Source organism: Manis javanica, chromosome X, assembly GCF_040802235.1.
Source record: "Manis javanica isolate MJ-LG chromosome X, MJ_LKY, whole genome shotgun sequence".
Lineage (NCBI taxonomy): Eukaryota > Metazoa > Chordata > Mammalia > Pholidota > Manidae > Manis > Manis javanica.
In genome coordinates, this window is record NC_133174.1 from 48,320,486 (window position 1) to 48,343,833 (window position 23,348).

The following is a 23,348-nucleotide window of genomic DNA, read 5'->3' on the forward strand; positions in this document are numbered from 1 at the left end:
ATTAATTTGAATACACAGTAACTCCTTCTGAAAACATGGTGAGTGAATGACTGTGGTGTGTAAGCCAAGACGGGAAAGGAGAGCTGGGACCATGTGTTTCTTTCCAAGAATACAGTACCCCTAACCTGTCACACACACAGCCAGCCCGTCAGATAGTGCTCCTCCACACTATCCTTGAGCCATTCTTGTACTCGCCTGAAAAATACAGGAAATCTATGTTATCCATTTCTCCTGTGCATATCCCTGCCTTTGCCAATCCCTAAATTGTCGTTCCTCCTCTAGTCCCACCCTTGCCCGTGGTCTTCCCCTTTCTCCATCTGACAGCGGAAGTCGGCGTGTGGGAGCCGCCTACTTCCTCTTTAGGGTTAGGCGAGTGCGTGGCAGAAGAGGCGGAGCCAATTTTGCCGAGCCTTCTTGCCCCCTTGCTGTTGTGACGAGTGCTGCTCAAGCAACTCGGGTTGCGTGGGAGTGAGCTCTTTTGCTGAGAACGTCTGGCTACTTGCTACAAAGACTCTATTGACATCGGTGGCTTCAGTGGCGGCCCCTTCTTAAGGTAGAGATAGTTGCTTTCTGCAGAGGTTACAGGCATCCTTCCCTAGGATTGCCTTAGTCTCGGCACCCCTAGCAGGAGACATGCCTCGGGGACGGAAGAGTCGGCGCCGCCGTAACGCTAGGGCCGCAGAGGAGAACCGCAATAATCGTAAGATACAGGCCTCGGAAGCATCCGAGACCCCGATGGCAACCTCTGTGGTCCCGAGCACCCCCGAGGATGACCTGAGCGGCTCGGAGGAAAACCCGAGCACTGCGGAGAAGGCTTCCACCACCCCAGAGGAAGCTTCAAGCACTGTTCTAGCGCAAAAACCTTCTGTAGCCCGGAGCAATTTTCAAGGCACCAAGAAAAGTCTGCTGATGTCCATTTTAGCCCTTATCTTCATCATGGGCAACAGCGCGAAGGAGGCACTGGTCTGGAAAGTGCTGGGGAAGTTGGGGATGCAGCCTGGCCAGCAGCACAGCATCTTTGGAGATCCAAAGAAGGTCGTCACAGAAGAGTTCGTGCGCAGAGGGTACCTGATTTATAAGCAGGTGCCTCGGAGCAGTCCCGTGGAGTACGAGTTTTTCTGGGGACCTCGAGCGCATGTGGAATCTAGCAAGCTGAAAGTCTTGCATTTTGTGGCAAGGGTGCGTAACCGATGCTCTAAAGACTGGCCATGTAATTACGATTGGGATTCAGATGATGATGCAGAAGTTGAGGCTATCCTCAATTCAGGTGCTAGGGGTTACTCCGCCCCTTAGGGAAAACAGGGGGCAGACCCTACAGGGGGGTTGGAAAGAGAATCAAAGGTACCCCAAAGTGTAGATTACCTGGGTCCTGAGTTGAATATAATGGTGAAGAGTGGGGTAGACACTGTGTTTGGTATTTGTGATCAGTGCTAATTGTTTAATTGCAAAACAGAGTTTCTTTTGGATATCGTAAAATTTTATTCATCTTAATACAGTTGTTAAGATCACAATATGTTTAAAGATATGATTGCAAAAATGTGTTTTCTGTCATTAAGATTAAATATAAGATTTGCTAACGTTATAAAATGAGAACCTTTCATCATTCTGGGATCCAGAGCATATTTTAAATCATTGAAATAGGCTGTTCTTTGAAAGTTTGAAATAACCAATGATGTTAGAGAAGAATGGGGGACTTCTTTTATGTGTGAGTGTTCTGGAAACCGTTGTGTCTGCTGTTGTGTAGACTGACAACTACATTGGTTTTGCTTATTTACTGCAGAATATAGAAAACAATAAAAGCATCATGACGAAGACACCTTGTTCATTTATTGACCACCGGTTATGTGTGAGGCACCAGTCTAGTTTCTGGGTACACTCCACAGCACACAGCCCTCAGTTCTACGGAATTCTAGATTAGGTGGTGGGAGTGACAAATACATAAACTGGCAGTGTGGTGAATGCTGTAGTGGGGAGTGAGCATGGAGTGCCCATGAAAATTCAGAACAGCTTACGTGACCTGTCTTGGGAGTGGGACAGGAAGGAGGCCACCAAAAGGTGCTATGAAAATCCAAGAGATGCTTAAATAAGCCTGGGGGAATTTGAAAGGGGCATCAGAGCATACTCTGACAATACTATGTATTAGGTACTTTTTGGATACTTAACCCAGCTGCGGGGAGGAGGCATTGGCAAAGGGAAAGGAACGTGAAGGGATGCTGTAGAAATAGAAAATACACTTAATTCAGCTTGAGAGAAGGGCAGAGGAGAGAGGGGTGGTTGCAGGGAAGAGGATGTTGTGGGATACTACAGAAATTAAAAGGATAGGACTGTCAGAAAATTCTCACTGAGATGACATCCTGAGGTCTGGGAAATTATTGCCAGAGATGGGGAAGGAAGCAAATATGAGGGCACTAAAGGCAACATGGACATTAAAGAAAAAACAAATTCTTCACTGAACTATTAAGGTTATGTCGAGGGGAAGTGGAGAAAAAGGAATGAGGTAGGGAAGAGGGGAGCAGGGACTAGAGTCTCAAAGGTGGGAGCTACAGCTGATTTTAATGAGAACAAAAATGATTAATAATAATGGTAATCCTGGAACAATGGTAAAAAAAGAAAAACAGAAATGCTCCAAAACACCAGACCCTCTTGGATGAACCAGGGAGAAGTCTCAACCTGTGGCATCTCTGAAGGGTAACCTGGCACTTCTCTCAAGAAATACAGTTTGTTAGGGTGCACAAATTGTTTTATTAAAAATGTGTGTGTGTGTGTCTGTGTTTCCAGGGTGTGGGGCAGAATTAGCACTTTGACTCTCTCCTTCAGCCAGTGTAGTAAGACCAGAGGGCTTACCTGGCATGGTGGCCCATGGTGTACTAAGGCATGTGGTATCAGGTTTCTTCCTACCTCCAGGAGCTTTCTTATTTTCTTACCTCATTGTACCAAGGAGCTCAATGTTCTTTCCATCCATTCTATTATCACTAGGGGCTCCTGAATCCTCTACCTCACCCTGCTGCAGATCTGGAGATGTGGGAGTCATCCCTCACACTCTCATCAGTTGCATGCAAAGGACACAAATAAGAGGCTCTGGCCACCCCCAAAGCCTACCACATTTACCCCCAGAGTTGGACATGGTATGAACTAAGCCACCTAATAGGGAGCTTCAAGGAAGGGTGCCTCACTTAGCCTTTTGGGGCTCGGAGGGAACACCTATCACACACAAGAGTGGCCAGAATACCTTCTTTCTTTGCCCCCAGTCAGTCTCACCATGCTCCCAGCTGTGTGCAAGGGAAAATCACTGGGGCTAGGGTAGGCTAGCAAATGACTTTCCGGCAAAGGCCCAGGGACCCATAGACATCAGCCTGCAGGGCAAAGGAGGGTCCAAACTAAAGTAGATACTATGACCCTTCAGCAGCTCCAACTTCACTCAGCAAACAAGAAAATGGTGATAGCCTTCTATGAATGATTCAGGCAGTGTGAGGGAAACTGGGGCTGCAGAAAAACCAAAGGCATGTTTCTGGCCCTGGAGGGGCCAGCTTTGTCAGTACTACCTCCAGAGATAGAGAAGGTGTGGACCTGAGGTTCAGATTACTAAGTGGCTTTCCTGTCTAAAGCTACAAGGGTGGCAAGCAACAGATCCTAGACAAGACCCCATGCCTGCTCCCTGCTTCCTATAGGCCACCCTGCTGTCCTTCTCTGCCTGACGATGCACTCACAAGGTCTCTGTGTTCAAAAGAAATGTGTGAAGTCAGTGAGACAGCTCTCAGTAACCCCAACTGCAGCACCAAACCCTTTTGAGGACAAGGCTGACTTTAAATTCTCCCCCTTTTACAGATAAGGGCTCAATGAAGTCAATCAGCTTCAGGTCAGTCAGACAGTAAGTGGGAGAGCCCGCAGAGAGCAAAGACTGATTGAGCCTCTCCTCTGTATTGGGGGCTTATCACATATTATCTCTGCCAGCTCGGTAAGATTACCCCGCATTTTACAGGAAGCTCCAGCTAGCTCAGGGGAAGAAATAGTGTCCCTCCAAAACCTGTCTGAGCCCAGGTTTCTTTGGTTCCGGTGTGGAATAAATCATCCAATTTTCTAAAATAGTTACTTTGCAAGTGTGGGCCAAGATGCTTAATTCAGTTGGAGAACAAGTAGTTCCCAGTATAAAGGGAGAAGAGTGGGAGTTTACCACAAGCTGCACTGTAGAAGAGATGGCTGGGCTGCTGGAATCCTGAAGGCCTCAGGCATGAGGCTTCACAGGGAGGCATAAAGGATTGGGTGGCCTGCCTCAGCCCAGCAAGGAAGCAATCAATGGGCCAGGCCCATTCCTCCCTTGGCCTGGAGGTTTATTGTGTCATCCACCCCTCCCTGTCCCCCAAGACACTACCTTGGTACTGCAAAGAGTTAATCTTCATTTGATTAAAGGCTGAGCAAGGGCAGGATTTCCGGTAGCTGTGAAACTCTTTACCTTGAGCAGAGTGGAGTGAGTGCCTGGGATAAAGCACAGGCAGCCCTGAATGACAGGGCTGGGGGAGAGGCAGGGAAAGGGGTTTCTGGAAGGTAGTGAGAAAAAGGGATTATTTATTGCTTCATTTACATAAATTCTCTGAGCTTGGAGCAGTATCCAGATGGGACACAAGCTGGGATCCTCTTGCAGTATACGTCAGCAACCTAAGCTGGCCCCACGCTAACAGTCTCTACAAAGTGAGTGGAAAAGCTACAGTTGTAGTTGCCAGAATGTCTCTGAAATGGACTGAGTTTCTGGGTCCTAGAACACTCCAGTTGTTTAGTCAGTTCAGGGATAGACAGCCCGAGTCCATAATGCATAGCAAGAGTGGCAGCTGCCATTTCCCGACTAATTGTACCAGGCACTTTGATGGCTGTTTTCATACATTGTCTCTAACTTTTGCAGCAAGTCCGGCAAGGTAGGGCCCACCAGGCCAAGTTTACAGAGGAGAAAACTCAGGGTCAGATATGAGAAGCAAATTGCTAGGCCCAGCTTGTTGGTCAGTGACAGCCTTGGGCATGAACCCAGGGCTGGCCAAGTCTGAAGCCCACACTGTTTTACTAAAACATCAGACTGCACCATGAGGACACCTGGGGTTCCACCCAGTCTTGGGGACATCTTGTGTCTTCAATCTTCACTACAACCAAGGGTAAGAGTGAGAAGGAGCATGCTGGGGTGGGGTGAGGAGGTGTGGGAAAATAAGGTCAATAAGACATTTGGGGATTAGCACTGGGCGTCCCTTTATTCTGATTTGTCACAGCCCCAGTTGCCACACACCCTTGAGCACCATTTTAGCTTTTATAACTTTTAATAGTTATTACACATAGCTTTTGTTATGTGTACAGTAGATATTTCTTCCCAAGACAAGTGTGTCTTCCCCATCACAACATATTGCTCAGAAACTTTGTCCCCCTGAACACTCCATCAATTCTCAGATCTTAGGTCCTGGCTATCACACAGTGGGCCAACCAAGCAGAAACCTTCCTGGCACTGCAACATTACTCACTGATGCTGTTTCCAACCCAGAAGGTACAACAGGCTGGCAGAGTGGAATGCCTGGGATAAAACACAGGCAGCATGCAGTGGGTATCTGCCCATGCAAGAGGTCAGGCTGAGGGGTATCCTCCTTGGTCTCAGTGTTGTGGATATGGCCTCAGCAGTCAGGTACAGAGCAGACAATGGCCATGGTGAAAGATAGGTATGGATTCTGCCTGGGCTCACATTCGCCACTGTGAGATAAGTAGCAGTGAGACAGGGACCGTGGATGTAGTCAGAGTAGAGTGAGGGCCTCTGGAGGTGGCAGGGCGGGATATTTGCAGTCAGAGCAATGTAACTACATGCAAGGAAACTCCCCTGCTAAAACTCTTATGTTAAACATTGAGCTCTAGAATCATTCTTCAGTGAAATCAGTTAATGTTCCCCAGATAAAGAAGAGTAGCACATGTTTTATTATGCTAATCATTTGTAACCACGTGTAAGATTCACTTTAGCATACTAAAAGGCCCAGGCCTATGTGCTGTCTTTCCTCCTTCAGATCTGACTAGGTGATTTTGCAAACTGAGCAACTTACTTAGCATGCAGACCCAGCTGTAGACAACATGGTAAAAGGAAGAATTCCACCTTATAGATAAGATTGCATTTTAACACCCAGGAAGTTCAAGAGGCAAGATTCTTTAGCAAGTAGATAATACCTCAGCCTACCTTGGGGGCTGGGCAGGCAGCCTTTTGATGTGCTCCCAGACCAAGGCGCCGGTGTCCCAGAGAGAAATCAAGGCAGGAAATTCCTTATGTTAATTTTTAATATTCAGGGACCACTTAACAAGTTCACACTGAAAGGGTATCTGGCCGCGACCCTCCTTACCCAGAATGACGCAGGAGACACGGGCCCACGCAAGACTTTATTATCTTAAGGAGAGAGTGGCTGCCCCAGATGGGGGTGGGGAGAGAGAGAGAGAGAGGGAGCAGCAGAGAGAGCAGTGGGATGCAGAGAGAGAGAGAGCAGGGAGAGCAGGGAGAGCAGGGGGACAAAGAGACAGAACAAAGAGAGGGCAGCAGAGAGACAGACAGAGAGAGGCAGAGAGAGAGAGGGCAGCAGCGTGGTGCCTTTTATTGTGGAGGATCCCCTAGGCCTGTTGCCTTGGGGGAGGGTCGGGATGTTTAGAGATAAGGCGGGGAAAGCCCAGCAAGCCCCAGGCAAGCCCAGGCATAATTCTCACCGGCTTACGTGCTTGGGACCATGGGGCAAATGGAAGATAAATTATATGTTCTTACATTCATCCCTTTTCTGTTTTATAAGTGGTAGAGGATTTGGGAAGGGGTGAAGGTTAGTCTTCAGTAACTGCTTCCTGCTGATTAGGGGCGATGAAGTTCATTTTTGTATTGATGGGGGGCGGTCCTCAGATGAGCCCTTGGTCTGCAGTGGCGATGGCATTTTCCGGGTTCAATAAGGATCACCATCTTCGGAGAGGGGTTGGTAATCCTGTAATATAAGCTGGTTAAAGGTTTGGTTAGAAAGTTTTTGCATTTGGGCTGATTGCTATGTTTATATAGGGTGGCTGAATTAATAGCATTTTTGGGGACATATGTGTAGGCAGCAAAGCAAGCCTGTAGGGCAAAGGGAATCCTTGATGGTGCAATCTTTTGGACAGTCTGAAAGAGAAGAAAGGGCTGGCCTTGGGAAGATAGGTCTGGTGAGAGAGTAAGTGTTGAGACCAGGGTTAATAATCCTGAAGCATGACGTATGGCGGTTGTAAGGGAGGTCTTAGGACTCTGTGCTGGAAAAACTTCTTCAGTGATGAGTGGAAGTGGAGATGAGCAGCGCGAAATATGGAGAGTAAGAGGTCCTGTCAGGGTGGAGTAGGAACATGTGGGAGATTTGGTGGGAGGGGAATAAGATGAGACAAATGGCTTAAGGTGGGAGTTGTGTATCTAATGGGGAAGACCCTGGAGTTTAACTGCAGTTGGCGTGGAAAGGATTACTGTGTATGGTCTTTGCCATTTGGTAGTTAGGGATGGTGTCTTTGTTGTTTGGAACGGGCATGGTTTGGAGAAGTTTTTTTTTTTTCTGTCTGCAGTAATGGCCTTGTAGCGCGGGGAGAGCTGAACTCGCAGGTATGTGACCTAAGCGGCAGACAGCTGAACTTTGGAGGGTGTAACTCAATAGCTGTGTTCTGAGAGAAAGTTTAAAAGGAGAATAGTATCCTGTTGAGAGGTTTGTAGGGAGGGACTACACAGGAGATCATCTATATATTGAAGGAGGGTGGAGCTCAAGAGAGTAAGGGATTTGAGGTCTTGTGTTAGAGCCTGTCCAAAAAGATGGGGACTATCTCTAAAGCCTTGGGGAAGGACTTGTTAAGTGTTCCCTGAATATTAAAAATTAACTTAACATAAGGAATTTTCTGCCTTGATTTTTCTCTGGGATACCAGCGTCTTGGTCTGGGAGCATATCAAAAGGCTGCCTGCTCAGCTCCAGAGGTGGGCTGAGGTATTGTCTATTTGCTAAAGAATCCTGCCTTTTACTATGCCATCTACAGCTGGGTCTGCATGCTAAGTTAATTGCTCAGTTTGCAAAATTACCTCCTCAGATCTGAAGGAGGAAAGACGGCACATAGGCCTGGGCCTTTTAGTATGCTAAAGTGAGTCTTACACATGGTTACAAATGATTAGCATAGTAAAACATGTGCTACTCTTCTTTATCTGGGGAACATTAACTGATCTCACTGAAGAATGGTTCTAGAGCTCAATGTTTAACATCGAGTTTTAGTAGGGGGGTTTCCTTGCATGTAGTAACATTGCTCTGACTGCAAATATCCTGCCTTGCTTTCTTCAGAGGCTCTCACCTTATTCTAAAGCCTATGGTCCCTGTCTCATTCCCCCCTGTACAGATGGAGACTCTAGCTGCTGCTAGGGAACAGGGGCGACGACCGCTCTGGCTGCTTCATGCTGAGAGGGGGCGCAGTAAAGGGTGCAGCTAGGTCTCCATCACTGGTCAGTTGAGAGGGCCTCGGAAGGTTGGCACTTCTATTCCGGGTTTCATTTCTATTACTATTTGCAGTTTTGTGGCTTCTAGGCAAGATAGAACAAATTGTTATTAGGTTAAGTAGCAACATCTGGAGTTGGATTTTCCATTCTGGAAGGACAAACGACAAGATTAAGAATGCATGGCTGAATATGAAAACTAGAAATGCTAAGAGTCTAATTGAGAATCATAGCCAGGTATCATGGGGAAACTAGAATTATGGATCGAGTTTACATCTCAATGACTAGTATTAGGATTTAGTATAGATAAGACTGCATTATTGAAACAATACTTTTCTCTAAAATCACCCTCATTTTTATTAGAAGTAGCCAGATTAAGAAAATAATTAACAGTTGGCTTGATTATTTGCATAAGTGCAGCAAGAAGAGTAATTGATTACATGGGATCTTTTAAATGTGCTTTGCTGGAACTTTTTGTAAGGAATTTCCGATTGAACTTTTAAGGGCTTCTTGAGGCCAGAAAGCCAAGCCAAACTTGCCATCAGCTTGTTCCTGCAGTACCTGTAGATTTGGGTGAATTCCTCTCTTCCTGAGGTTCCTGCACCTGCCAGGAAGTGACTTTCCTTACTCACCTGGTAAGGCTGCTGGGAACTCTGTAAGCAAGGTACCAGGCCAGTTCTTCTAAGGGGCTTTGTTGGCTTTATAAAGTCTATCTTAGTTCCTTAAAGCTGTCTGTTCATATCTGAGTTTACACACGTGTCTCTCAGGTATGACATTCCAGTCAAAGCCTTGGTAATATAACCAGTGTTTTTAATTGGTCCTCTTACAAGGAAAGCAGATTCTTATTGAACTTGTGCAGATAAACATACTGCCATGAAATATAAAAATAGTCACTGAGAGTTTTTAAATTCTGGAGGGATCAGGTAGAGAGAAAGATAAAGTTTCAATTCTGCTTATAAAGGCAGTCATTTACTAAACTGTTGTCGGCTTAAGAGAAAAAGCTTAAAACACTTTATCAACAACATTTGAAACAAAAAGCCACCATATCATCTTCCTTAGTTTACTTAATCCTATGTTAACTAATACCTGTTCTGCTGAAATATAGTTTTTTGCTAGTTTAGGGGTAATAAAACAGTGAGTATAGATGACAAAAGACTTACAAATGACAATGGTTAAAGATCTGCTGAGAGCTTATTATAAGCCAGTTGTCATAAGGAAATTTGGATCTTTCTGTAACACAAAACATTCAGTAACAAAGTTTAGCATCATTCCCTGTGACAGTGCCTTCTAGGTAATTAAGCAGGTAAACAAGCCAAATTAGCCAAATATTTTCCTCAATGAGAAAAAATTCCTCTGACATGTTCCAGGGGCCCTCTGGAACATATCAGAGTGAACTAGAGGTAAAAGAACCTTTTTGCATTAGATTCTGGGAAGTTGTTAAAAGTTTTAAGGCACTTGCTTAAATAGTTACTCACATTAGACAAAGCTATACTTCACTTTAAGCATTTTTCTTTGAAAGATTTAACAAATACTATCAACTTAAATGACTTCAGGTAAACTTAGGCAGCTGATATCCATAAGGACATGTCTATTCAGTTCAACTTAAATTAGCACTAATGCTTAATATCTTCTATTAGAATTTTCTGGAAGTTTTAGAATGCCCAATTTTTACAAGCGCTTGTCTTCAAATCAATTTTTATTAATACCATCCGGAGGTAGAAAAATATTTTTCATTTACACACTTAGACACAAACATACAGATCGAGACGTAATGATACAGTGAGAGGACAGACAGAGCTCCTGGCATGAGCTAGGAGGGGACAAGAGAGCCCATGGTGGTGCATTGTCTAGGGGTTTTATAGGCAGTTGAGGATATTTGGGAACGTGAAAAACGCTTAGGGGTGTGGACTTTAAGGCAAGTAGTAGGTGTTTAGGATTGCAGGGGAGACAGAGAGAGAGCTTGGTTCGGAGGTAGGAGAAAGCCTGGATATATGGGATCTCTTTCCATTTGCCTGTACGCTCACAGAAGTTGTATAAGTCGCGGAGAATTTTAGGATCTAAAGAGCCATTTGGGGTCCATTTAGACTGATTGTCTAAAGGATATTGTGGCCAGATCTCATTACAGTAGCGAACAAGCTTAAAAGGTTTGAGGTCTGGAGTGAGGTGGAGGGGCTTTAGATTATTGAGTAAGCACCCTAGCGGTGAACCTGCGGGAATGGAGGGGCCAGATCCCATGGTGAGAACAAGACTGTTCAGAAGTCGCTGAGGCATCCCTGAGCAATTGAGAAGGTCGCGGAGAAGACCAGGCACAGTTAGGGGGTCGTCACCACCTCTAACTGTGGGGTCGGAGGCGAAAACGCTGGGGAGGCTCAGTACCTGGTACCAGGAGTTTTCGAGTCGAGTAGAAACGTAGATAAAGGGAGATCGGGCCTCAGTGGATGAGGATTCTCACCATGGGGAGGCAGAGAAGGGTCGACTATGGGGATCAGCCGTGACTCTGAAAGTCATGGTTGGGGGTGCCCCTGTCCCAGAGGAGCCCTTGGGGGTGCCGGACACTCAACGGTCACTTCCCAGGTTCCAAAGGGACATTTAAGTCAACCATGAAGGGGAGACTCACCAAATCGAAGGCCAGTGTTCGGCGAGAAGACGAGCGACCGGGGAAGTGGACGGTGAGCCCGTGGAGGAGGATCGGGCAGCGAGGGTTCCCAGAGCAGGTCAGGTTCCCGGTGGAAGAGCAAAGTCAATGGGAGAGCCTCATCCGAAGTCACAGCACCAATGAAAGGGTATCTCGCCGCGACCCTCCTTACCCAGAACGACTCAGGAGACACGGGCCCACGCAAGAGACTTTATTATCTGAAGGAGAGAGTGGCTGCCCAAGATGGGGGTGGGGGGAGAGAGAGAGAGAGAGAGCGCGCAGCAGAGAGAGCAGCGGGACAGAGAGACAGAGAAAAAGAGAGAGAGAGAGAGAGAGGGCAGCAGAGAGAGGCCGAGAGAGAGAGAGAGAGAGAGAGAGAGAGAGAGAGAGAGGGCAGCAGCGTGGTGCCTTTTATTGTGGAAGATCCCCTAGGCCTGTTGCCTTGGGGGAGGGTCGGGATGTTTAGAGATAAGGCGGGGTAAACCCAGCAAGCCCCAGGCAAGCCCAGGCATAATTCTCACCGGCTTATGTGCTTGGGACCATGGGGCAAATGGAGGATAAATTATATATTCTTACACACACCCCTAAACTCTTTTTTGCGTTCTCGAAAAATTCTCAACTGCCTATAAAACCCCTAGACAACGCACCACCACGGACTCTCTTGTCCCCTCTTGGCGTGAGCCGGGAGCTCTGTCCTTTCACTTTATCTCTAAATAAAAGCCTGTACCTTGCTCTCCTACCTTGACTATTTGTGAAGCTCATTCTTCGGCTTCGTGAGCAAGAACCCCGGCATCATCTTTGGGGGCTCATCCGGTATAACTTTGGAGGTGAGTATCAGCATCCAAGCCTGCCTTTTCTTACACTGTCCTTATAGAAGGAAGCTGTCTGTGGTGCACAACATCGGGTGCTCATCCGCCACTTAAATGGGACTAGCCCGACTGCCGATCTCAAAGTCTCGAGCGACAGGTTCCCCTGCGTCTCCCTCAGTGGATCCTCTGTCTCCCTTGGGAGCCGGGAAAGTCAGCTGAGTGGAGGCCAGGATTCCCTTTCAGAGGCATCTCCTCGGATGTGAGGGACTGAGGAAAGCTGTGGGCAGCTGCAAGAGTCTCGGCTGAGGCTACACTTCAGCGGCTTCTCAAAGGTCCGCGCGTCTGGAATCAGACCCCAACAGCCCAACTGGGTATCCGTGAGGAGCACCTCTCTGTCTCTCTCTCTCTCTCTCTGACTTCCAACTTGCTTCTTCAGGCCACCCTGGCCTCTGAGTGAGGCAGGGGACGTCCCTAACTCTCTCCTAACTTCATCAATCTCACGGAACCTGATGCTCACCGCCGTAAGGTAGGAGACCTATGCTTCACTCTTATTCCTAAGTGCTGTACTATTTGCATCATAAAAATGTGTCTGGGCACCCGTTAGCCACTTAAGAGATGATTAGCATTGGCTACCAGTCTTAAGTCTTGGGTGAAAGGTTTCCTGGTGTCTGCCGCTCCTTGATCCCCCGCCTCCAGACAGACAGGAATGTCGGGGAGTGGCTGAGCCGATTTCCTACTTTCCTATCCTAATCTGCAGACTCCGAGGGCAGACCGGACTAATAGACAGTGGTCCTTGGATCTCGGCTCTGGCCGACTGATCTGACGGCGCTCAGTGAACCTCCGGCTAGACTGCTGCCTATGCAAGAGTTCAGCGGATAACACCCGACCTCTTGTCTCATAGATCAGATTTCTTACAGTGGGCGACTAGCGGGATAATTTCCAGGCAGTGGCAGAAACTGGCGTTTGAGAGTATAGCCCCCACCCCCTATAAATGTCCGTGGCAGCCCCTGAATTTTATTTCTGGCCTTAGCAAAAAGCTCCCTTGCTCCCCATTCAAAGCAGTCCTCTTAGGCCTGCACCACTTTCTCCTGCGTAATGTAAATGAAGTCTGTAAAGTAATCAAGCTAAAATCTGAGGACAACAAGTAAATTAAGTATTCTGTTGATCTCCTTCCCTTAGAGGCAGTCGTCCTGGGGCTGGGCATTTCCTTTTCTGCAGCCCCGGGAAAGCAAAACAGGCTTGTGACTTAGATCAGGGCTCTAGCAGCAAGAAGTCAGACAGTCCCTGCACTTAACAGACAGGCAGGGAGCGTTCAAAGAAAGCTCGCACAGAGAAAACTAGGGAAACTCCCAAAAGGCATAAAGTAGGAGCACACTGGTAAGGTCAGGTCCCACTAAATCCAGAGCTCCGAGGCGACTCCTGCTTAGTGGGAAGGCAAGAGGGGAATCAAGACAAGGTACAGGCCACACTGGTAAGGAGTGGTTAAATCCAGTAGGCGTGGCAGAGGGGGTGATAGACCACTATCACCTAAGGTCCAAGGCGAGGGGACGCCCTCGCAGAGAAAGAGGCTGATCAGGTGCTAGACGCCCGTCTTTCTCTCTCTCTCTCTCTTTCAGATGGGAGCATCCTCTTCAAGGTTAAAGCCAGACATGCCTCTGGCATGCAATCTGAGGAACTTGGGGCAATTTTGATCCCCAGACCCTGAAAAAGAAGTGTTTTATCTTCTGCACACAAGCCTGGCCTCAATACAAACTCTAATGGAGAGGCTTGGCCCCTGAGAGAAGTATGCAATATAATAAGGTTATGCAACTAAATTTATTTTAATGCAAGGAAGAAAAATAGTCAAAAGTCCCGTAGACTATAATATGGAACTAGTTTTGTAAATTATTTTGGTAGAAATCTATTCTACTTATTGGGTTCATTATCTTCAAAAATTGAGAGGTTTGTAAACTAGACTCCCTGAAACAGAAGAAATGTATCTTCTGCAATACAGCCTGGCTTTAAATGACTGGAGCTAGAATTGTGCTTGCATTTCATTTCCAGCCACCTGGACACACACAGTCCCTACCAGTTCAGAGCCTTCATCGGCCCTGTTAGTCTGGGGCCATCTAAACTTTAACCCAGTTATATAAACTGCTCGCCCATAGAGTGTATTCTTGAAAACTGAGATACTTTTAGTCAAATACGCTAAAAGAAAAGGCATTGGATATCAGTAACTCAAGTCTCTGTGTCAGTTTATCTGTCTGTATATATGTTCTTTTTATGAAGAGTGTTGCTAACTGTAGTCATTAAGTCTCACTCTGTATGTGTGTCTAAGCGTGTAGATGAAAGATTTTTCTACCTCCGGATGGTATTAATGAAATTGATTTAAAGACAAGCGCTTGTGAAAATTGGGCATTCTAAAACTTCCGGAGAATTCTAATGGAAAATATTAAGCATTAATGCTAATTTAAGTTGAACTGAAACGGACATGTCCTTATGGTTATCACCTGCCTAAGTTTACCTAAAGTCATTTAAGTTGATGTTATCTGCTAAATCTTTTAAGAATAAAATGCTTAAAGGCTTGACTTTGTCTAATATTCAGTAAAGGTCTTGTAAGTAATCTAGCATAGTTGTTAGGAATGAGTGAACTAAATAAGTGTGGCAAGTGAGCACCTTAATAATTGTGTGTTACAGTGTGTATACCTACCTACAGCCTGAGATTCTTTGTGGTAACCTAAAACCTTAAAGTTTTGCTAAGTTAAGAAGATATACTTTGTGTTTAGTGAGAGATTGTGCTGTAGAGCTCATAGTTACAGAAATTATAAAATGTTCATAAATTTGTCAATCTAAAGAATGCTAGTGTAACAGTTTACAATAGCCTGCTTCTCAGTGTTCACTAAAAATTAAGGTACCTAATGGTTTTAGGTTCTAATTAAAACTACTTAAAGTAATAAGGAAAACATTTCTGCATCCTAAAGAATGTGTCTTTTGATAGCAGAAAGTAACTTTGTTCTAAAGTACAGCTGTTTTTACAGAGGGAACTCTAAATGTAAAAAGAAGGTTATAGAAAGTTTGTAGAAGAATTTAATATGGTCATGCTATATAAAATTACAGCAAATGAGTCTCGGTATCAAGTATACAGCAAGATTAGAATTTTGTTTTCAGTTAAAAAGGACAAAGTTTTCTTAACTGTTAGTCTGCTCTTAGTATTCAAAGATTGCAATGGGTTCTCTAATTGTTTCATCAAAGCAGTTTCCCATGCTTAAAGTCTCAGTGAGTTGTCGGAGTATTTAAGAAAATGAGATCTTAATATTAAAAGGACTAAAAGCTAAACTTTGCTAACAACTGTGTAACCTTCTTTATTTGCCTTTGAGGTATTTCGTTGTGATTCTAGTTAAATGAATAAGTATTGCTTCATGGCAACCTATAATCTTATTTAAGCAAATGCCAAAGAAACATTCTTCTGACAACTTTCCAAAATCAAATTCAAAAAGGTGCCTTTACCTCTACTTAACTCTGATATTTTCCAGAGGGCCCCTGGAACATGTCAGAGGAATTTTTTTCTCATTGGAGAAAGTATTTGGCTAATTTGACTTATTTATCTGATATATATTTACCTGGAAAGCACTGTCAAAGGGAATGATGCTAAACTTTGTTACTGAATGTTTTGTGTTACAGAAATATCAGAATTTCCTTATGTCAACTGCCTTACAGTAAGCTCTCATCAGATCTTTAACCATTGTCATTTGTAAGTCTTTTGTCATTTATAGCCCTGTTTTATTAATCCTAAGCTAGTAAAGAACTAGATTTCGGCAGAACAGGTATTGGTTACATAAGATCAAGTAAACTAAGGCAGATGATTTTGTGGCTTTTTGTTTCAAATGTTGCTGATAAAGTGTTTTAAGCTTTTTCTCTTAAGCTGACAACAGTTTATTAAATGACTAATCTTTATAAGCAGAATTGAAACTTATCTTTCTCTCTACCTGATCCCTCCAGAATTTAAAAACTTTCAGTGACTATTTTTATGTTTCATGGCCGTTATGTTTATTTGCATAAGTTCAATAAGAACCTGCTTTCCTTGTAAGAGGACCAATTAAAAACACAGGTTATACTACCAAGGCTTTGACAGGAATGTCATACCTGAGAGACACGTGCATAAAGCTCAGCTATGAACAGCTTTAAGGAACTAAGGTTGACTTTATATAGCCAACAAAGCCCCTTGGAAGAACTGGCCTGGTACCTTGCTTACAGGGTTCCCAGCAGCCTTACCAGGTGAGTAAGGAAGGTCACTTCCTGGCAGGTACAGGAAACTCAGGATGTCTTGGGGACCTTGAGAAGAGAGGAATTCACCCAAATCTACAGGTACTGCACGCAAAACCTGATGGCAAGTCTCACTTGGCTTTCTGGCCTTGAGAGGCCTTTTAAAGTTCAATCTGAAATTCCTTACAAAAAGTTCCAGCAAAGCACATTTAAAAGAGCCTATGTAATCAATTGCTCTTCTTGCTGCACTTATGCAAATAATAAAGCCAAGTGTTAATTATTTTCTTAACCTGGTTACTTCTAATAAAAATGAGGGTGATTTTGGAGAAAAGTATTGTTTCAATAATGCAGCCTTGTCCATACTAAATCCTAGTACTAGTCATTGGGACATAAACTAGATCCAGAATTCTAGCTTCTTCAAAATATCTGGCTATGATTTCCCAGAAGTTTTAGTTTTCTCCTATCATTTCAATTAAAGTTTTACTATTTCTAGTTCTCATATTCAACCATGCATTCTTAATCTCATCAAGTTTGTCCTTCCAGAATGGAAAATCCAACTCCAGATATTGCTACTTAACTTAATAACATGATTTGTTCTATCTTGCCTAGAAGCCACAAAACTGCAAATAGTAATAGAAATGGAACCTGGAATAGAAGTGCCCATCTTCCGAGGCCCTCTCAACCGTCCACTGATGGAGACCTAGCTGCACCCTTTACTGCGCCCCCTCTCAGCATGAAGCAGCCAGAGCGGTCATGGCCCCCTTTCCCTAGCAGCAGGTGGGGTCTCTATCTGTAAAGGGGGAATGAGACAGGGACCATGGATGTAGTCAGAGTAGGGTGAGGGCCTCCGGAGGGGGCAGGGTGCATATCTGCAGTCAGAGCAATGTAACTACATGCAAGGAAACCCCCCTGCTAAAACTCTATGTTAAACATTGAGCTCTGGAATCATTCTTCAGTGAGATCAGTTAATGCTCCCCAGATAAAGAAGAGTAGCACATGTTTTATTATGCTAATCATTTGTAACCATGTTTAAGATTCACTTTAGCGTGCTAAAAAGGCCCAGGCCTATGTGCTGTCTTTCCTCCTTCAGATCTGACGAGGTGATTTTGCAAACTGAGCAACTAACTTAGCATGCAGACCCAGCTGTAGACGGCATGGTAAAAGGCAGGAAGAATTCCACCTTAAAGATAAGATTGCATTTTAACACCCAGGAAGTTCAAGAGGCAAGATTCTTTAGCAAGTAGACAATACCTCAGCCCACCTTGGGGAGTGGGCAGGCAGCCTTTTGATGTGCTCCCGGACCAAGGCACCGGTGTCCCAGAGAGAAATCAAGGCAGGAAATTCCTTACATTAAGTTAATTTTTAATATTCAGGGACCACTTAACAAGTCCACACCCCTAAGTTTTTTCATGTTCTCGGAAAAATCCTCAACTGCCTATAAAACCCCCTAGACAACGCACCACTACGGACTCTCTTGTCCCCTCCTGGCATGAGCCGGGAGCTCTGTCCTTTCATTTTATCTCTAAATAAAAGCCTGTACCTTGCTCTCCTACCTTGACTGTTTGTGAAGCTCATTCTTCAGCTTCGTGAGCAAGAACCCCGGCATCAGCAGTCAGCCCATCTCCTTCCTTTCGCAGAAGCATAGCATTCCAGCTTTCTGAAGGAAATTCTTTTGAAGTAGTGCTGGTGGTGGAAGAGGGTGACTGAGACCTGTACTGAGACCTATATATATAGGTTACTCCAGGGCTAGTGAGTTAAACAACAAAGAGCTAATGGAATTTCTTTGAAAATCTGTGTGAGGTCACCTACACAAAGGAAGATCTCAGCTAGCTCAGCCAAAGCTATATAGAAGAACAACTCTGGAGTGATTCAGGGCTTTGGGAACAGATTTTGGGAGGAAAAGTGATCTAGGCTTGTACTGCTCATCACCCAACAGGCTTGAAGCTAACACAGGGTAGTTTGGAGGGGAAGGTAGATCCCATAAAGAGCAGATGAAAGTCAGGCCAAGTTCTTAACTGGTCGACTTCTGCCTCAGTTCCTGTGACAAATAACACCCTTGCAAATATGATCGCGAAATGTGCAACACATGAGAAGTGCCTGAAATCCGTCCTGTAATTCAGACCAAGGAGGCCCTTGATTCATTCCCAGCATGTAAAGTCTCAAAAACAACTGTGCCTGTGTTATTTTGGATGTTGTGATTACCTAATAGCTCATCCATTTACTCATTCAACCCATATTTACAGAGGTCCATTTGTGCCAGTCGCGGTTCCAGCCACCTGGGATGTATATATGAACAAATCATAAGCTCTCTTGCATAAAAAACAGAAAATAAAAGGTAAACTTTTGGAATAACAAATTATACAGTACCTGAGAAGGTACTGGTTGGGGGAGGGAGGTAGTGATGAGCTCACACAGAAGAGGGTAAGGCAAGTTGGAAATGCCAAGAAAAAAAGGGAGTATTAAATTTAATACTAGGGGGTGGGCAGAGTAGTCCTCATTGGAGGGGTGGCATTTGAACAAAGAAATGAAGAAGGTGAAGGGATTCACCTTGTTGATAAACAAAGGGAGTGTTGGTCAGGCAGGAGGAGCAGTTATTGCCCTGTCCCCAAGGCCCGAGGGTATCTGGAACGTTCGAGGAAGTGTCAGTGTGGCTGGCATGGAGTGAGCAACAAGGACAGGAGTTGGAGATAAGGTCAGAGGGATTAACAGAATCCCACACTATGTAGGGTCCACTAGGCCATTTTCAGGACCTTGGCTCTTGTTTGCAATGTGGAGGGGCAGGAGGAGGGAGGCAATGAGTGGTTGAGCAGAGGAGTTACAAGATCTGACTTTGATGACTTACCACATTGATAATAGAGTGAAAACAGGCAAGGGTGGGAGTAGGGAGACCAGGTAGGAAGCTATTGCTTGTAAGTCAGACTAGAGACGAAGGTGGTTTGGGTCATCTACTGGTAACTGTAGATATGGTGAGAACTACTCAGTTTCTGGATACATTTTGAGGTTGACCCAACAGAATTCCTGATGGCTTGGATGTAGAGTGTCAGAGAGGAGTCACGGATGACTCCAGAGTTTTTTCACCCAGGTAACGAATAGAATGGAATGGCTGTCAACTGATATGGGAAGCACTGTAGTTGGAACAGGTTTTATAGATGGGGAGGGGATCAGGAATTCAGTTATGGGCATGTTGAATTCAGAGTCTCTTCAACACTCATGTGAGTTGAATAAGCAGTTCTATAGAATTCAGCTGTATAGAAGTCAGGACTTTGGCTAAAAGCTTGTGCCTAAGATGTATAGAAGGCACGTGAAAGCCATGAGACTAGCCATGAGAATGGCTAGAGGAGTGAGTGTGCATAGAGAAGAACAGAAGATCACTAACAGAGACCTGTGGCGTAAAGGGATCGGGGAGAAGAGGAGATGCCAGCTGAGGAGACTGAGAAGCTGTCATCAGTGCTATAGACTGAGAGTGTAGTGTCTTGGGAGCCCCATGAAACAGTGTGTCAAGGGAGAGCCAGTGGTCAGCTATGCTCAAAGTGCTGATGCCAGGTGCATAAAGAGGAGGAGCGAGAATTGACCATTAGATTTAGCAATGCAGAGGTCCCTGGTGACCTTGATGAGAGCAGCTTCATTGGAGGATTGAGTGATAAAGCCTGCTTTGGACAGGCTCAAGAGAGAATGGAAGGTGAGGAGTCAGTGAGCATAGACAAGTCCTATGAGGAGTTTCACTGCAAAGGGGAGCAAAGAAACTGGGCAGCATCTTGTGGGGGAAGACAGAGTCAGGAGAAGATTTACTTCAGATGGAAGAAATAGCATTGTGCTGAAGGGAAGTGTACTCAGAGGAGAGGAGTGAAATCAACAGCACAGGGGAGGCAGAGAGAGTGTTGGAGCAGTAACTCTGAGTAGGCAGGAGAGCCCGTGGACCTTGCATAAAGAAGAGGGCTGGAGCATGCACGAGGGGTTACAAATCCTGTACTTACCAGTTTGTGCAGAGGTCAGGTAGCTTTCTGGTTCCCCTGAACTCCTCTGCTGCCATCAGTCACCAGCCTGTTTGTTGACCCTCCATGTCTACTGAGCATCTGTTATGTGCCAGGCACACTTCAGAGCACCTTAGTAACATTTAATACTCCAAATAACTCAATAAAGGAGGTTATAATCATGATCCCCATTTTACAAGTTAGAGATGTGCTACACAAGGTAGACAGATGGATCGGCCAAGGGCACTTAGCAAACAATCGGAGGAATACAATTTTGAGCCCACATTCTGACTCTCCATACAGTCTTATAGCTGTAGGTTCAAACCTGGTGGCAAGTCACTGTGGAATTACTCCTGCTGCCTCTTTCACTGGTAACAAGCCTGCCCACCACACCACGCCTTCTTCGAATGACCACACGAAAGCCACAGTCTGTATTCCAAGCACCTGCCTCAGTGTCCTGTATGGCATTGCTACTTCAGTGATGGAACTCTACTCTGAGTCTGAGGCTGAGCGGCAGAGCCCCCACGATCTTGACTTGCTTAAAACAGGCCCCTCCTCTGAAGATGGCCCAGCTCCAAGTGGAACAGACATCTCTGTCTCTCTCTCTGTCTCCCTCTGTCACACACACACACACACACACACACGCACACCACAGTCTGTTTGTCCTCTGTGGGACTTCCTCCAGCTGGCTTCATTCTGTTGTCTTCCTACTCCCTACCAAAGTTGTCTCGCAAAAGACCCCAAGGAATTTTACAGTGAGGTGGAGCCCCATCTGCAGGGCAAGCCTGAGGCCAGATAAGACTTTCACAGGATTGGGTCTCAGGTCACAGGGTCCAGGTCTATCCTGGGAAAAGAATAATCACGTGGCTTATCTGAGCCAGTGAGAATGAGTTCAGACTCCATAAGAACAAAGGAAGAGAGGAAGAAGAGAGGACGCTGGGGCCACTAAACACCCAGATTTGGAGGGCAGCTTATTTTAGATGAGCATCTCCAAGGCACACACTACTCCAATAACCACCAGATGACACACAAACAGTGATCAAGGCCTTCAGGTACTCACTCCTCTGCAAATGGATATTTAGTATCATTTCCCTGTTTTCCCTTCAAAGAGTGCTTTAATTAACATGCTGGAAATTGTGTCCCTCTTTTCAGAGACCAGCTCGTCCATGATGCTCCCCAGCCCTGCTGCAGCAACTGCAGTAAAAGCTGTCCTTGAGCTGGTCCTGAGGCATCACTGGCCCATATGGTGCTGTGAAGTAGAAAGCAACCACCAGGAATTTTTTGAAACAGCACTTTTGAAGTCCTGCTAAGATAAATGTAGTGCTGGGCACCAATAGAGCAGAAGTTGAGGAAAACTATGCAAGTTGAGTAGGAAACACGCTGGTCCTACATGATACCTTGGGGAGTTAGTCAAAGTTATCTAACTTGTGTCAGCCTATGTGTACACCATCGAAAACATGAATAATGCCTCCTGCTTTATAGGAACACTGTGGAAAATAAATCAGTCAAACTTCACAAAGCCCCTAGACTGCTGCTTGTCTAATTATCTGTAGTGAAGTTAGAGTATTTGTTTTTTTCCCAAGTTAGTCACTCACAGATAAATCCATTTGTACAATGCAAGGAAAATTAGTTAATAGAAAGAGGAAAAATGGCAAAGACACACAAAATACAAGCCCCATTTTTTTTAACATCACAGAGACTCAGCATGCCATAGAACTTTCTAAACATGTACTTTGAAATTATGTACTTACCGCAGATCAGTAACACACTTTTGCGAAGCAGCAAGTGTCCACAAACTGCAGTTTCATCCTTTCTGCTCTGGCACAGTGCCTAGTCCATGAGAGACATTCAATTGCTGGTTGTTATTGTGAGGGAACTGTTACAAAATGTGGTTCTTATCATGAAGGAGATTAAATAACAAGAAACTGCAAGAACAAAAGAAGAAATACCGAATGATTTGATTGCTGACGGAGCATCAGGAGAGTTGTGTGCGCAAGAAGCGGTAAGCAGTGTAAGAGTTCGAGAAGATATCACAGCGGCCAACACTTCTGCTGGGCCTTGACAGTCAAGAAAGGATGGAACTTTGTAGCTTTTTGTATTTCAGCATTGTAGGAAAGCGTCACGCTCATTGCACACATTTCTGCAAGCCCTGAAACTATAAAGAGTTTGGGAAAAATTTAACCTTAATCCCACCATCCCGAGGTTATCTGTGCTAACATTTGTGTGTATATTTTCAATGCCTAGCAGAAAGATGATGATGATCATAATAATGAATATAAAAATTGTAATAACCACTATGTATATAGGAAATGAATGCTTAATGCTACACACACATGCATTTGTAAACATTTACACTGGTTTTCTGTATATCGATACAAACAAGTACCATGACTCAGAGCCTCCTCTATTATCACTGTTGACCTCATCAGTCGCCTTGGCAAAGATTTCCATAGTTGTTATGTCTGAGAGTCCCAAAAGGGTGACACAAATTGCTGTGAAGACCTGTCTGTTCACTCTAGTCTCCAACAAGCAAGCTTGACGTCCCCTGAGAGAGATTCAGTGAGCCTCCAAGTAAGATGAAGACCCTCGTGATGTTGACATCGCGTCCAGTTCACACAACTGCCAGGGCCCAGGTGCCAAAGCCAAGTGCATACTATACAGCGGTGTGTGGCATGGCCCTGTCCCCAACCCTGTACACAAGCATGGCCTCTAAAACAGCTCTGCCAAACCCACACTGCTCCTCTCAGGATACCAGTCCCCCTCACCTCCTTCCCTCCCATCAAGGTTATCTGCAAACAAGTCCTGAATTTACAACACAGCGCACCAGGCAGTTGGAAGCTCTAAAACCCAGATTTGGGCAGTTTACAGTGCACATGCATGTGTGTGCATGCATACTCTTGTACCTACCTACACATATTTTTGCATTGCTGAGGAGGAACTGCCTAGTTGGGGAGACAACAGTTATCAGAGGTGCCTCTCTCTAGGTGCATCCTGGATAGTTCAGAGAAGCTGGCTGCTCCCTAACTCTGGTTTCCCCACTCTTGTTGTGGAGGAATCCCCTCTCCTCATGTCACACAGGGCAAAATTATTATTTGCCTTGAGGGACTGCACTAAGGGGCAAAAGGGAAGGCCAAACAACAAGCAAAATATGGTCCTGCAAACATCGGGATAGAACTGCTCTTTGTCCCAAGGCTCATCATTAAAGGCAGTCCACACACACCTTA

At 45.2% G+C, this 23,348-nt stretch overlaps 1 protein-coding gene and 1 long non-coding RNA gene across 4 annotated transcripts; one reads left to right on the top strand and one right to left on the bottom strand.

The window, feature by feature from the left end:
* The first annotated feature begins 392 nt into the window (after positions 1 to 392).
* MAGEH1 (MAGE family member H1) lies at positions 393 to 1,814 on the top strand. Its single transcript, XM_017651501.3, has one exon. The coding sequence runs from the start codon at positions 634 to 636 to the stop codon at positions 1,291 to 1,293; it is 660 nt and encodes a 219-aa protein (XP_017506990.1). The 5' UTR covers positions 393 to 633; the 3' UTR covers positions 1,294 to 1,814.
* Positions 1,815 to 6,374: 4,560 nt separating this feature from the next.
* On the bottom strand, positions 6,375 to 21,835 carry LOC140847331 (uncharacterized). Of its 3 annotated transcripts, XR_012127321.1 has the most exons (3): positions 20,128 to 21,835; positions 17,707 to 17,836; positions 6,375 to 6,968 (listed from the first exon to the last, which is right to left on the bottom strand). It is a non-coding gene; the product is annotated as an uncharacterized lncRNA (long non-coding RNA). The 3 variants fall into 3 exon arrangements; XR_012127319.1 differs by lacking the exon at positions 20,128 to 21,835 and having other exon boundaries at positions 17,707 to 20,116; XR_012127320.1 differs by lacking the exon at positions 20,128 to 21,835 and having other exon boundaries at positions 6,375 to 6,980; positions 17,707 to 20,116.
* Positions 21,836 to 23,348: the final 1,513 nt, after the last annotated feature.

What these genes read in the sequence shown, in the direction of transcription:
- MAGEH1 (XM_017651501.3), top strand. Translation starts at nt 634, where the DNA reads ATGCCTCGGGGACGGAAGAGTCGGCGCCGCCGTAACGCTAGGGCCGCA.